Here is a 13577-nt window from a genome sequence, read left to right as displayed (position 1 = left end):
AGATATTAATCTGTATTTACAAGGATATGCTATTTAATTATAAAATTTCATTGCATGGATTTGTAGAAGAATTGCATTGAAATTTTAGGTTTCCATTAATATAACTACAAAGTTGCATAGCAAACACTGATGAATAATACTTGTGAAACTATGTAGAGGACAAATAATACAAACTAGAAACAATATCGACCTGAGAATAAATAAAGAGAATATCCAAAAAGTATTTTTGGGTTAAAAAGCTAATTTTATCTTCTTGAGGAAGAAGATACAAAAAAAAATACATGAATGGAAAAAATCTTCCGTATTGAAAAAAATATTTTAATAAAGAAGAGTAAAATTGGTAGTTCAAATAGTTTTTAGTCATAACATCATTAACTTCGATCATTAATACTTAATAGTAGGAGTGCAATTACAATCGAATTTTTGGAAGGGGGAGTAAATATAGTTGATTGTAAACCAAGGGGTCCATATATAATTTACTCATAATTTTATGTATAAACGGTTTGAGGCAGACCTGGTGGACGCTAAATGGGCATCCTCTTGGACCCGGAGTGGGTTTGGATGGGCCTGGGCTGGAATTGGGCCAAGTCTGCCAGTAGATCCGTCACTGTGCATCGCCTTACTAAAGAGGTCGAGTGCGCATTACGCATCCGTTACTTGCTATATAAGATCTGACGTCCGATTTACGAGACATTCGAATATTTGAGAGAGTGGGAGAGCTAGAGCGAGGATCGAAGCCCGTCAGAGACTTGATTGAAAGGGTCTCAGTGCAGCGGAGGCGATTTCATCCGTTACTTCGACCTGCAATTCGAGCTTCTGTCTTCTGCTATGTTTCTTCCTTAACAGGTATAAATTTTAACGGGTATAAATTTAGGGTGTTTACTCCTGAATCGTAAGCTTTTCCCGTTTACACTTTTTTGGTTGTCGGATTTAGGGTTTCGTGTTTGGGCGTTCTTATAGGGTTTAGTTTTTCATGCATATGTTTTGTTGATATTTAACACCTCTATTTCTTTCTCTATGGTCGATGTTTCATCTAATGGGATTTTAGCTGTAGTATTTGTACTGGTACGGATTTCTCTGGTCAACGTTTCTACCTTTGCTGAGGTTCCGTCTCATATGGTCACTTGTCTCGTAGTGTTGGGTTTTAGTGCGTTAGTGTCAGGGGCATGCTTGATCCAGGGTTGAAGATTAGTCTAGTGCATATATTTGCTTCGTTGTTTGGCTTCGGGGTTTGCTTAGTTGGGGTTTCAGAGATTTAGCATCACATCCAAACGATTAAGTTTCAAATGGTGCTTAATATTTTAAATAAGCGTTTATTTAACTGTTTGGCGTGCTTTTGTTTTCCCTAACTGTCGATATTGTCGTCGTATTGATTGATCTGCGTTAATTTTACTTTGTGGATTTTAGGTCAAGCTCTTTGCTTGGGAGAAAGGAGGAAGCAGCCTTTTTCTTTGTTGACTTCAAGAAAGTTTTTGCTTAGTGCATCTAAGGTTTTTGCATAAGGTAAGAAAGCTGGATGCAGCTTCGTGTGTTTTTTATTTTTGCTGTTCTGTGTTCTTTGAGGATTTGCAATTCATGTTGTAGGCTGCCTCTATATGTCATAACACAATATACTTAACTGACATCCCTTCTCAACTTTTTGAAGTTTCTACTCTCGTGTTAAATTGTAATTGTCTCAGGGGACATGACAAGAGATATGAACAATATGTTACTGAATAGAGGGATTTTTCCTTGTCTTGGTGTAGTTGAGTGCGCACGAACATGTAGGCAGATGCCATAATCATAAACCAGTGTTAACTATGGTTTAAAAAACATGCATAGATTTTTGCTGAGCAAGAAAGTTATGCTTGTGGCATGCATTGGAACAAGTAGGAGGTTGGGGGGGGGGGGATAATATATATGAAACCTTCTCTGAGATTATAAGTCTCTTGAATTATCCCACATGGAGAATTTAAAGAGGATTGCTGTGATCTGTTTGAGGTTCTAGGTTTGTTGATTTGCCCCCAATCGAGAATACCAGGGGGGGGGATTGCTGCAATGCTTTAACCCACTACATTATTGCAAAAGATCTGATTGAGTTTGGGTATGTTAAAGCTCCTAGTTAGAGTGTAAGGCTGTTCTAGATTTCTTCTTGAAGATTTAAGGATCTTCTGACTGCTGTGAGGTGCATTTGGTACAATTGGTTTTAGGGCATTTGTGGTTTTTTGGGACTTCATGTGGTTTGTCTGGAGAGTTAGGCCATTGCTGCTGGTGAAAGCATTTGAGTCTGGATTCCATATACCTCTTAAAGCAGTTTGGGATATAGTATCTTCTTTTGTGTCAGTGATGTGAAGTGATGGAGTTCTATTTGCCCAAAGTTGTTTTGATCTGAACTGAGTGAGGCTAATAGTCTGAAGTGCACATTTGAAGAAAACCCCAGATACCCCGAAATAGGTTTTCTTTATAATATCTATTTCCCCCCTTTTTGTTTGTTTAAATATCCATCTGCCTGAAAAAAATGTTACCGGTAAATAAATTAATTGTCAAATTGTTAAATTCTTGTTATGTTTCTCAGCTGGCCTGGCGATTTCCATGCCTTATTCCGGTGTTTAGGTCTTCTGGTTGTGTTTAGGTTTGTTTGTTTGCTGAGATTATAAAACTGGGGATGAGATGAGATGAAGAAATCATGGGTTCCGGTGTTTAGGTTTATTTGTTTGCTGAGGTTATAAAACTGGGGATGAGATGAGATGAAGAAATCATGGGTTACTTGGAGATAAATTTGATACGTTTTTGTTTCTACCTGTGTATTCAATCCTTCAATTTTTATCTCTTTCTTGGTCTCTGTATTATAGTTGGATGGCGTCGTTCCAAAATTTGAAAGCTAGAATTAAACCATTTTGATATTTACAGAATTGGTCCTTCCTCTAGGCGATCAACTGTCTGAATTATAATTTATTACTTGCTTCTATTTTGTTTGTAGATAATTACAATATTTCAGATTGTGTATGAGACTTTCCGACCTAAAAATATTGACTACTCTAATGGCAGGGTTTTTTATTCATCCAGCATTAGAATTTGTATTGTATTTTTTTTTTTTATTTTACCTATTATTACTATTATTTTGCGACAGAATTTGATGGAAGAACTAACATTGATTTTTCTCTTCTGTGAGATGTACTTCTGGTCATCATCTTACCAAAATGCAGATATTGATCTGTTTTTGGAACCCAAATGGATAGCAAGAAGTTCATCCAGTTGGTTGAGGAGAAAAAGAAGAGAATTCTGGAGAAGAAAGAAGCCCCCTTGAAGTGGGAACAGAAGCTTGAAGCTGCTGCTGAGGCAAAAGAGAAGAAGCTGAAAGCTGCAAAGCATAAGAGAAGATCTGCATCATCATCTGATGATAGCAGTGATAGTGATAGCAATGATGCAGGGAAGAAGGCAGCAAAAAGAGCACACAAGAAGCGCAGGAAATCCATGCGTAGGCCAAGCAAGCACTCCACAAGACAGAGTGATGACTCCGAGAGTTTGTCCGAGGAAGATCGCAGGAAGAAGCGAGTTCACAAGAGGAGGCATAGGGAGTCTAGCTCAAAATATGATTCAGAGTTGAGAGATGAGAGTGAGGATGAGCATTCTGGGAAAAATCATGCTAGGCACCACAAACGTCGTCATGACGATTCTTCATCATCTGATTCCGATGATAATAAGAATTTGCATGCAAAGCACCGTAAACGCCATCATCGAGCTAGTGTGGATGATTCAAGTTCTGCAGAATCTGGGAGAAATCATGCTAGGCCCCACAAGCACCATCGTGGATCCAGTGATGACGATTCCTCATTGGATTCTGATGATGATAAGCATCATTCAAAGCACCGCAGACACCATCGTCGAGCTAGTGCAGATGGTTCTAGCTCTGCTGAATTGGATCACAAGCGAGGAAGGAGTAGATCCTTGGGGAATTCATCAGATGATAACCACGACGAACCAAAGAAGCATAAGAGATATAATCCCCACCATCACCGACATCATCACCACCGTAGGCACGACCATCGGCCTCAACGTATAAATGGAAGTGATCATCACCCACAGCATTTGCTAGAACAGAATGGGAAGTTGGTGAATGATGATCAGCATGCCGAAAAGGTGAATGCGAACGCCAGTAATGGCAATTGCAGTAACTGAGTTGAAAGATTATTTGAACCGCATCTGCCACAGAATGCAGACAAGGTGAATGGGAACCTCAGGAATGGCAATAGCAGTAACTGAGTTGAAAGATTATTTGAGATGCATCAGCCAACAAAAGATGGTCAAGAATTAAGCGTTGGTTCGGTTATTTCTCTTTTGTTTTTTTCCCTCTATTTCTTTGGCGGGATAATTCTCCTGGCTAACTGAGGTGGATAACAATTATTGCTAGACATACCATGAGAATTTTGGGTTTCCCTTCTCCCTGTAGTATTTCTTCATCATCCAAATGTGATCTGTGGTTACAGCTTAGCTCCATTGCGATAGGTATGTGGCTTCCAATTCAAAAATACTTGTGGTAGTATTAGTCCTTGAGAAATATTTTAGGCCTCCATTCAAAATTTAGAACAAATAGAGGACGGTTCCAACTCATAATTCGATTCTAGAAACTGTGAAATACTCAAGTGAAGGAAGAGTAAGGTACTGTGCTACCTTGTGTGGTGAAGTGTAATTTGTTAGACTACATGTTTTTAGTTTTGCTTACTAAAACATATAATGAACAATTTTGGAGAGGGGAACTCAAGAACTTACCAATCCTGTAACTTTTCCCGTTTAGTAACTTTTACGGTTTTACCGTGTGTGGAGGATGAGAAGAGAAAATTTTTAATGTCAGATTTGTCTCCACATAGAGAGTTGATCTCAAGATGGGATGTAGTAGTGGTGACTTTGTGCCTTTAGCTACGTAATATTCGAACTTTCGAGTTCAATTTATGCAAGTATTAGTCCTATAAGTTATCAGCCCAAGTACGGATCCCATTAGCATAGTAGCACTAGAGGCCTTGTGTGAGTGGTCACAAAAGTTGGTAGTGATCCCATGCCTAAGTCAAAGAGCATACACTTGCCTAATGCAAGAGAATAAAGGATTAAAAAGGATTCAAACCTAGGACATGGTGACCATCAAATTGTATGGGAGTGAGTTTAAGATGCTAGGCACCCCCTCATGATAAGTACTTTCTTATTTGGATACTGATAATCGAATTATAGAAGTCATATCTTAGGAGCGACCCCTCGTGAATTCAAAAGTAGGTTTTCATGGCTTCCCCTTTGATTTTGGATACTGATGACAAAGCATCGGTGTAATCAGGTGCGAAATATCGTTGAATTTGGGGGTTTTGTTGGCTGGTGAAACCCCAAAATATTGACAGTATTTTGCTGACATTTTAGGGGCATTTGGGTAAAAAAAAATGATGAGTTTTAACTCTGAAGGAACAAACATTGACGGTGGTGGTTCATCTTTAATCTCATCCTTAGATCAATTGCTTCTCCACCTCACAGCTGGTGCTCCTCTCATTTCATCTCTCAAGGTCCTCCATCAAAATCCTATCTTCTAAAAGGATCTAGGGCTTATCCGCTGTATTTATTTTCTTGTTCTTATTTTTGGGTTAGGGATTTAACTCACGTTTCAGCTAGGGTCTTAAAGATATGATTTTTCAGTTGTTTCTATTTGTGTTTCTTTCTTCTCATTTTCCGAGATCTTTTTTGACCAGCTCGAGAAAGACACAGGTGGGAGTGAGAGTCAAAAGTAGCACTTGCAGCGGCCATGAAAGATGTAGGCAGGAGATAGTCAAGTACCTGCATTTTCAAATTTTCGCCAAATTATCGGCGATAAAAGTGATTTTCAGGGACATTGCACAAAGTTCGTTTTGGAAGGGTTTTTCATATTGCCATCCTCCCAAATGGCAAAATATCACCAAGTTTCAGAAATATTTTGCCAATATGTTTTACCTTGAGTGTAATGAACAAGGGCAACACTGCCTCTGCCATTCAATGGCATTAGGTCTTTCAGGGAAGTGCAGGATATCCTTGACCCTTCAAAATTGCAAGTAACCTCATGGAAGATTATAACATCTGTTATTTGATAAAATATCTGGGGCTGCTGGAGTTGTTGCAGCCAACTGTTGAAGTTGTAAATGTGTTAGCATTGTGTATTCCCGCAATATAAATAAGCTCAGCACTTTAATCAAAGAATGTATCTTCTACTATGATACAACATGGGTGTCTTGAAACGTATCTCAGAAGTTCTTCAGTATTTTCTCTGCTGAAACTCCACTAGCCACAAGAAGAGAAGTAACTTCCTGCAAACACGCAGTTAAAGCAATTTCAATACTCAATTCCCAGGTAACGGCGTTACGTGGAATCACTAATTGAAGATTTACACGGAAACAGTATAATATGAAGACTGTTATGGTGAAGAGAATGAGCAAACAGGTACATATGGCTGTACATTAGTTATTATTTATGATAAGATTAAACAAAAGAAAATAACCATATCCATGATAACTATAGATTGAAAGAAAACTCAGGCTCCATATGGTTGAAGTACGGGAAATGAATTTTCAAACCCTAAAGATTAACTCATTACTTGACATAATCGTACAAACTACACAAATTTCTTAGACTACTTAATAATGATACTGTCTAGATACAATTCTAATTTTACTTTTTAGGGGATTTGGATGCAAAAGAAAGTGATATTTAAGACCAATTATGGAATGACTTGAAGTCGGTGAAAAAATCATACTGGGTGATAGCTAAAAATTTCCTTCAGAGGTTTGGAAATTCAACTTCACGTCTCATCTTCAATCTCCTTCGCAACCAAATAGAGCCAATTTTACGTATCCTGGTTCGATGAGGAACCTTGGATTTCAGCTCTATGATCTCAACCCTTCCCCCTTCCCCCTTCCCCCTTCGCTCCAAGCACCTCCCTCTCTATCCAACCCCCACCCCCTCTTTTATCAGGTAATATACTTTCCAACACTCTCCAAATAGAATCTTTAAACCTTCTGCTGCACATTATTCAAAGCCAAATAACTTACCCTATGTTTAGACTCCCCTACACTCTGACACTTTCAAATATGATTCCCCCCCCCCCCCCCCTGGTACTTTAGACCCAGATTTACCCTGTTAACCAATTCCCATCATCTCTCCTCAATCCTAATATGTTATTCTGCATCAATGAATCAAATTTCTTCTTCTGCCAACATAAACGGGCAACTCCACCCCACTGCCTTGCTCCTTCCAAAGCCCTGTTGTCACTTACCAATACCTACCCTGGCCTGCAACCCCATTCAAATAAAATGTAAAACTCGGCTTGGCCAGCCACTAGCAGCAGTGGCAGAGAGATTCTTACAGAAGTTCGTGCTTCAACTTGGGTACCCTTATAGTAATCTAATTTTTAATGCAGCATGTGAAATACAGTAGTTGCGCCATTTGCCATCTCAATCCGATAAGGCATTGAAACCCAGGCAGTCATGCCTGCTCCTCCAGGTGTGTCACCTTCCTCTTTGTCACTTCTTGATTCTTCTGCTGCATTTTCCCTCTTCTCATTCAATCCTCATCATCCATTGCCACTCGTAAAGGCAAAGCATTCAATGTGAACCAACCACCTTCCTTGAACAACTTATTGGTTTCTGTTACTCATCCAAACGTCATCAGCTGTTGCTACTGGTGAAGGCAATGCATTAGATGTGAACCCCCACAACCTTCCTTCAGCTTCGACAGCTAGAAGCTTCATATGTTGCCTACATTGCACTCAAGACATAGAAGGTCTTGATGATCTCCAACCCTCCAATTTCGGGGAAATTGGGTCATTGTTCCTCCTTTGATGTCTACTGCTTCTTATCCAGCTTGTACTTTTCCATGTGAGCAGTGGCCAGATCACAACCATACTGATTACCTCCCAACTGAACAAACCTCCACCAGAAATCACCGTATTTCACCTCAACTCCAACCACTTCTGCAGCTCCAATCCTGACACCTTACGCTGCATGAAACTGTTCTTCAGGCTTGGCCTCAGCGGAAGAATTTTGATGCACTCTTCATCAAAGATGACCAGTTCTGTCTCCCCAATCTTGGTGCTGGTCATGACCAACAATGGTATCCGGGTGGACTATTTGTTCCAAAACATAAATTCAAATGGGTAACATTTAACTGATATTTGGGAGAATTGAATTTTACTGAAAATTTGATCCCATTCTGTAAATTTTCTTCCATTGCATGACATATTGTTCACCAACTGTCGGAACCGAAATATTTTGGAAACCATGAACAATGGCACTGGTACATGATAAGATTGCATGGACACGTGGACACATGCGACAAAGGCCTTTCAAAGGACTAGTCAAAAGGGGCCAATTGATTTCAGATTTTAGGAGTTAAAAAGAGCGCGGGGAAGGCCTAAGAGAAGTGGCGAGGAAAGAAATAAGGATCCATGTAGTCGACCTCATTCAGTTGGATAATATATATACATATATATAGCTGGGATATGATTATTTACTGATAGCTTGTTTCTCTGCTCAACCTTTATTTCTTTATTGACAACTCCTTTTTGTCGATCTACACACTAACAAATACAGATGCGACAACCCACTCTCCCTGAGAGAGTTTCTTTAGATCATTCTTGATGCAACCCCTAGAATGGTTAGGCCTCATGAGAATTTTAGGCGGCCTGTCAATCTTCAAACTTTTCCAATAGATCCTGCAATTGAGCATGATTCACATAATTGCTTCCCTTTGAACTGCTGTTAGGACCCTTGAATAAAGCCCTAACTGGATTCACTCAAATACACACAGACACGGCGTTTATATCGTATAAACAAGATCCAAAGACGAATTGTAAATGGCCAATGCATTAAAATCAATAACTGAACTCCATTACAAGACTCCCCATACCTGAATACACTCTGCTAAATGCCCCAAGGGTCTTCCCCTTTCCACAAGCAAGTTTGCCCCCAAACAGAACACTAATTCTTCCCCCTTCACATTGCTTCTCTTCCCCTTAATATACGCCCCAAAATCCTAACAAACTGCTTCTTGTTATTGAAATTGATACCCTAGAACTCCTTATATTCTATCCCTCGGTTTGCGCCCCTCAATATTGGTGCCCTATCAACTGGCTACTAACCAATGATCTGACCTGCTTCTTCCCATTCACCTGCACCCATTTTCATCAAATTGTTTGATTTCTCTGTTTTCCAATAATGAGTTTGGTTTGTATGGGCATTTCAGAAGCTGCTACTGAAATAGCTTCTCTGGCTACAACTTCTGATACTACAACCATTTCATAAAGTATCTGTCCTAGCTTAATTCCGGAGAGCTTTTCCCCAAAATCATACACTTTACTTAGGTTTTACTGTGACAGGTTTCTCTTAATTAAACATATCCTTAGTTCAGGCATAAAGCATTCAATGTTGGGAAGGCCAGTGTGAAAGAAAGCTGGTATATAACAGATCAGATACGTGCATCACATTCTGATTGGCAGCAGGGATGGGCTTTAAAAATAAAAGGAAAATTCCCAGCAGTTTTCACCTATCAATGATAGAATACTACAGATAAGCGAGCACCGAAATTCTCTAAAAGACATCCTACAGTGGTAGTTTTTCATGTTTCAGAAACCTTCTTCCCACAGGATTCCTGTGAATCACTAAATAATACATTTGTTCCTCTCTTTTTCCTGAGCTACTTTTCTATTCAAAGCCCCCATCACAGTATAAAAGAAGACCACAAAGAAGAGAAATACAAAAACAACAACAAGCCCTGTCCCAACTAAATGAGGTTGGCTACATGGATTCTTGCCTTCCAATCACCTCTGTCTGAGGCCATGTTAGATACAAGGTCTAAGTTATACATATCCTTTCTCACCACTTCTCTCTAAAAGTCATCCTATAGTGGAAGTTTCTTATGTTTTAGAAACCTTCTATCCCCCAGGATTCCTGTGAATCACTAAATAATACATTCGTTCCTCTCTTTTTTCCCGAGCTTCTTTTTCTATTCAAACCCCCCGTCATAGTATAAAAGAAGATCACAAAGAACAGAAATACAAAAACAAAAACAAGCCTTGTCCCAACTAAATGGGGTCAGCTACATGGATTCTTGCCTTCCAATTAACTCTGTATGTTAGATACAAGGCCTAAGCTATGCATATCCTTTCTCACCACTTCTCTTAAGATTATCTTAGGTCTGCCTCTAGCTCTTCTAATTCCTTCAATTTGGATTATATCACTTCTCCAAACAGGGCATTTATAGGCCTCCATTGAACGTGGATAAAGGACAAAGAAAAACTTAAATGATGAATGAAAAATCTAAAAGTTCCAATGACAGATCTACAACTAGACTTATCCCTACAGAAATTAACTGATTGGTCTTGAATGACAAACAAACCTCAGCCATTTGTTTTTGCCCGCAGAGAAGTACACCAGTGGATAAAGGATCGTATGTTTGTTTGGCTCTAGCAAAAGCAGCCTGTAGAAATATGAATACAGTTTAAGCCTCTAATGTAAGAAAACAAAATACACAATTCGAGAAAGTAGGCCATAATCAAGTCAACCTGTACATAGCCACGTTCACCTTCCCATTTATCATCTGATCGTGATAATACAGGCACAACCTTAACACCTGACGATTCCCAATCCTTAAACCTTTCCTGTAGGAAGAACAGAAACCATAAACAATAATACTACATGTCTGGGGAGCCCATAAAGTAGAGGTGTAACACATTAAGAAACACATGTATTATAGTATAGTATACATTGATAGCAATGAGTATCAAGTACTTATTCCTTTTTTTTGTTTAAGTCCAGTGAAGTGTGTGTGTGCATACTCTAGAAGTCCAAGGGGACAAACCCAAAAAATTGTGCAAAAGGAAACATCAAAAGTACTTCACTATCTCTGACTCTTCCCCCCCCCCCCCCAACCCTGACACTGAGTACACAAGCTTCACACCTGATATGCCATTCTTTGAAGATTTCTAGCTCCATAATAAAGCCTCACATCTGATCTCTTTCTGGCACCGAAGCCTGACTCAATGACAGATCGAACTGGACTGCATAGAAGAAAGTGAAGAAGAAATACTCAGAAACTAAATTATAAATAACAATCAATTATCATAGAACTTCTGATTCACATGTTGAGATGCACATATGATGATCTGCCATGTTTGGTACAAAAAGGGAATAAAATGATGTAACAACTAGAATTTCAGTACCATGTATAATTTCAAATGAGAAGAGAATCATATTGTGCAAAATCTAGACAATAAGATAACAGTACAATATGATAAGATCACTGAAGCAAAAGATATCCAGTTCTTCACTAGCATCCTGAAGAATTAAAAAACAAAATACTTTATTATTCTTTCTTTTCAGATGGTAAGTAAACCTGGTTTCTGTAGCATCAAGATTCTGACCCAAACACCATGGTAACCTTGTCAAAAGTCTGCCCTTTCTTCTTCTTTTTATTTATTTATTTATTTATTTTTTTTTTTTTTTGGGGGGGGGGGGGGGGGGGGGGGGGGGACTGCTGCTTCTCCCTCATCTCCTTAACCCTTTTGGGCTCCAGAGGTTCCTGAGAAATGTCTACTACATCATCATCCATTATTGGTGGCACAAATCTAGGCCTAAGATGTGAATAAGGGTAACCATGGTGTTGATGGCTCCAGCTCATTGGGATTTGCTGTAGGAGTGCCCAAGCATTTCTGGCCTCTGCTTGGGCAAAGCTGGAGGAGTTGGTTCACTGGTCTGTTTCAGCTCAACCACCTAGGCTTGCAACTGATCTATAAGAGCATCTGAATCACCAGGTTGCTCATCTCCTTCAAGATCCATTTCTGCAATGCTGAGTAACTGCTCTTCCTGGTTTTGTTCAGTAGGACTTGGTTCAAGAAGGTTGGGAGATTAACGATTGGAAACACTTCTGAGACTTTGAATTGCCAGGGTGTGCACCACAAGCCCACGTTGATGATGGGTACTCTGTCAAACGGGATAGTTTTGACTTTCCTGACAATCGAGATAGGCCATAATTGGACTTCATTTTCTTTTTTCATAGGGTTGGTCCCCTAACTAGGAGATGAGGGGTGAGCACAATACACACTATTAACGGGATATCTACATGCAGAAGGGATTTTCAGCAGTCAATAGCAAGTGGAAAGAAATGATTATTGGTTAGGAAGAACATTTGCCCAAATCTATGTAAACATAACAAGTTTGTCAGGATCTATGTCAATTTGTAAAAAGTTTTCAAAGTCGCTATTTTTCATTCTTAGAGACTGGTGGTTGATGGTTTGAGTCAGAAAACAGCCTCTGCAAAACAGTGGTAAGGCGGATACACGTGAACCTCCCAAGCCAGAAGTGGCGAGAACCTCACACTAGGCACACCAATTTTTGAACTTAGGTCGCCAAAATATTGATCTTGAACTTTACTCAAGCAGCTTATAATGTTGTAATGAAGTTAGCTCTTATAGCATAAACCATATAAGAGATCTTTCAGAACCAATGAAGAGAATAAAGTGTGGATTGAGGTCAATACTAAGAAATAAAAATGGTAATTTACTAGCGATCAGGTATTGAGCTTGATTTTCATCTACAAGTTGAAAACTTAACCTAAAGAATCCTCATTTACAAGTTAGGAACTTGAAAGAACAGGAGAAAATTAGTTCTATTGAGACAAGATCTATCTGATAAGTAAATCAAGAAAAACAAAGAAGACAGAAGGAAAATGAGAAGTCAACAAAATTTGGCTTTTGGCTTTCGTTACCAGGAGAATTTAATTCTAGAATACAATTTAATCTGCAATTCGATAACAAATTCTTTGGCAATTCAGGAGCGGACCAAAGAGAAAAAGAATAGATTTTGATGAATTAATACTAACCTAATTCCCGAACCAGTGGCAAACATTAGAACAGTAGGATATTCCTCGGGCGGCGAGATCAGATCGATATCGAAACCTCTGCCCATGACTTGGCTCAGCTCAACCACATCGCCTCTCCGTAGCTTACAGAGAAGCTCAGCCGTAGAGCCCGCGACACTCTTGACGAGGAACTCAAATTCGCCTTTTGAAGCAGAGACAGACGGCGGAGAGGCGAGGGCAAGGAACGCAGGCTTCTCAGCATCCGGCAACCGGAGCTGCAAGTATTGACCAGGGCGTATATGGGAGGAAACGAGATCCGGTGAATCGGAGACGTCAACGCTGACGTGGAACAGCTCTTCGGCGGCAGGCTGGACCTCAGAGAGAGGTGCTTGAGTCCAGACGGCGGTATCTTGACGGACAGCGGCAGCGACTGCGAGGTAGCGACGCCGGTGGTGGCGGAGATTCAGGTGGGGCAAGTTTAGGTGGCGTATGATAGCCATGAAAGAGTGGCGGTGGCGATGGAGGTGGGCATGGGGGCTGCGATGTTGGTGAGGAGAAACAGGGATTAGAGTGAGAGAAGACATTGCTCTTGTTTTCTCGAATTAGATGTTTTGAGCCGATTGCTGGTCGGTGTTGCGCCGCCGCTAAGGTGGGTGCCGATAGGTAAAGAACCACAAGCTGATAAAATGCGCCGGCATGCGCACTTTCTTGTGTGACGTAAAGATCGATTGGTTCTGAGT

The 13577-nt window shown here is 39.9% G+C and overlaps 2 protein-coding genes across 3 annotated transcripts; one reads left to right on the top strand and one right to left on the bottom strand.

Moving 5' to 3' along the window:
- The first annotated feature begins 711 nt into the window (after window positions 1-711).
- On the top strand, window positions 712-4928 carry LOC149001132 (uncharacterized). Of its 2 annotated transcripts, none has more exons than XM_089140769.1 (3): window positions 712-846; window positions 1408-1503; window positions 3186-4928. In XM_089140769.1, exon 3 carries the CDS (start codon window positions 3211-3213, stop codon window positions 4156-4158), a length of 948 nt encoding a protein of 315 aa, XP_088996895.1. In that variant the 5' UTR covers window positions 712-846; window positions 1408-1503; window positions 3186-3210; the 3' UTR covers window positions 4159-4928. The 2 variants fall into 2 exon arrangements, with proteins under 2 accessions (XP_088996895.1, XP_088996894.1); XM_089140768.1 differs by having other exon boundaries at window positions 3152-4813.
- A 500-nt stretch (window positions 4929-5428) lies between these two features.
- LOC149001131 (FAD/NAD(P)-binding oxidoreductase) lies at window positions 5429-13457 on the bottom strand. Its single transcript, XM_089140211.1, has 5 exons — window positions 12859-13457; window positions 10939-11038; window positions 10544-10639; window positions 10378-10458; window positions 5429-6293 (listed from the first exon to the last, which is right to left on the bottom strand). Exons 1-5 carry the CDS (start codon window positions 13419-13421, stop codon window positions 6231-6233), a joined length of 903 nt encoding a protein of 300 aa, XP_088996337.1. The 5' UTR covers window positions 13422-13457; the 3' UTR covers window positions 5429-6230.
- Window positions 13458-13577: the final 120 nt, after the last annotated feature.

The sequence above is a fragment of the Hakea prostrata genome, chromosome 11, assembly GCF_041222555.1.
Source record: "Hakea prostrata isolate BN-2017 chromosome 11, UWA_Hpros_2, whole genome shotgun sequence".
In the NCBI taxonomy this organism is placed as follows: domain Eukaryota; kingdom Viridiplantae; phylum Streptophyta; class Magnoliopsida; order Proteales; family Proteaceae; genus Hakea; species Hakea prostrata.
The sequence above is the reverse complement of the archived record's forward strand: the minus strand, read 5'-3'. Positions and strand labels throughout refer to the sequence as shown.

Excerpts from the sequence above, each read along its gene's own strand:
- LOC149001131 (XM_089140211.1), bottom strand. The coding sequence starts at position 13,421 with ATGTCTTCTCTCACTCTAATCCCTGTTTCTCCTCACCAACATCGCAGC. Across the intron at positions 11,039-12,858 it reads GCCACTGGTTCGGGAATTAG|TCCAGTTCGATCTGTCATTG; the intron begins GTTAGTATTAAT and ends TCTTCTATGCAG. Across the intron at positions 6,294-10,377 it reads GGCAAAAACAAATGGCTGAG|GAAGTTACTTCTCTTCTTGT; the intron begins GTTTGTTTGTCA and ends GCGTGTTTGCAG.
- LOC149001132 (XM_089140769.1), top strand. The coding sequence starts at position 3,211 with ATGGATAGCAAGAAGTTCATCCAGTTGGTTGAGGAGAAAAAGAAGAGA.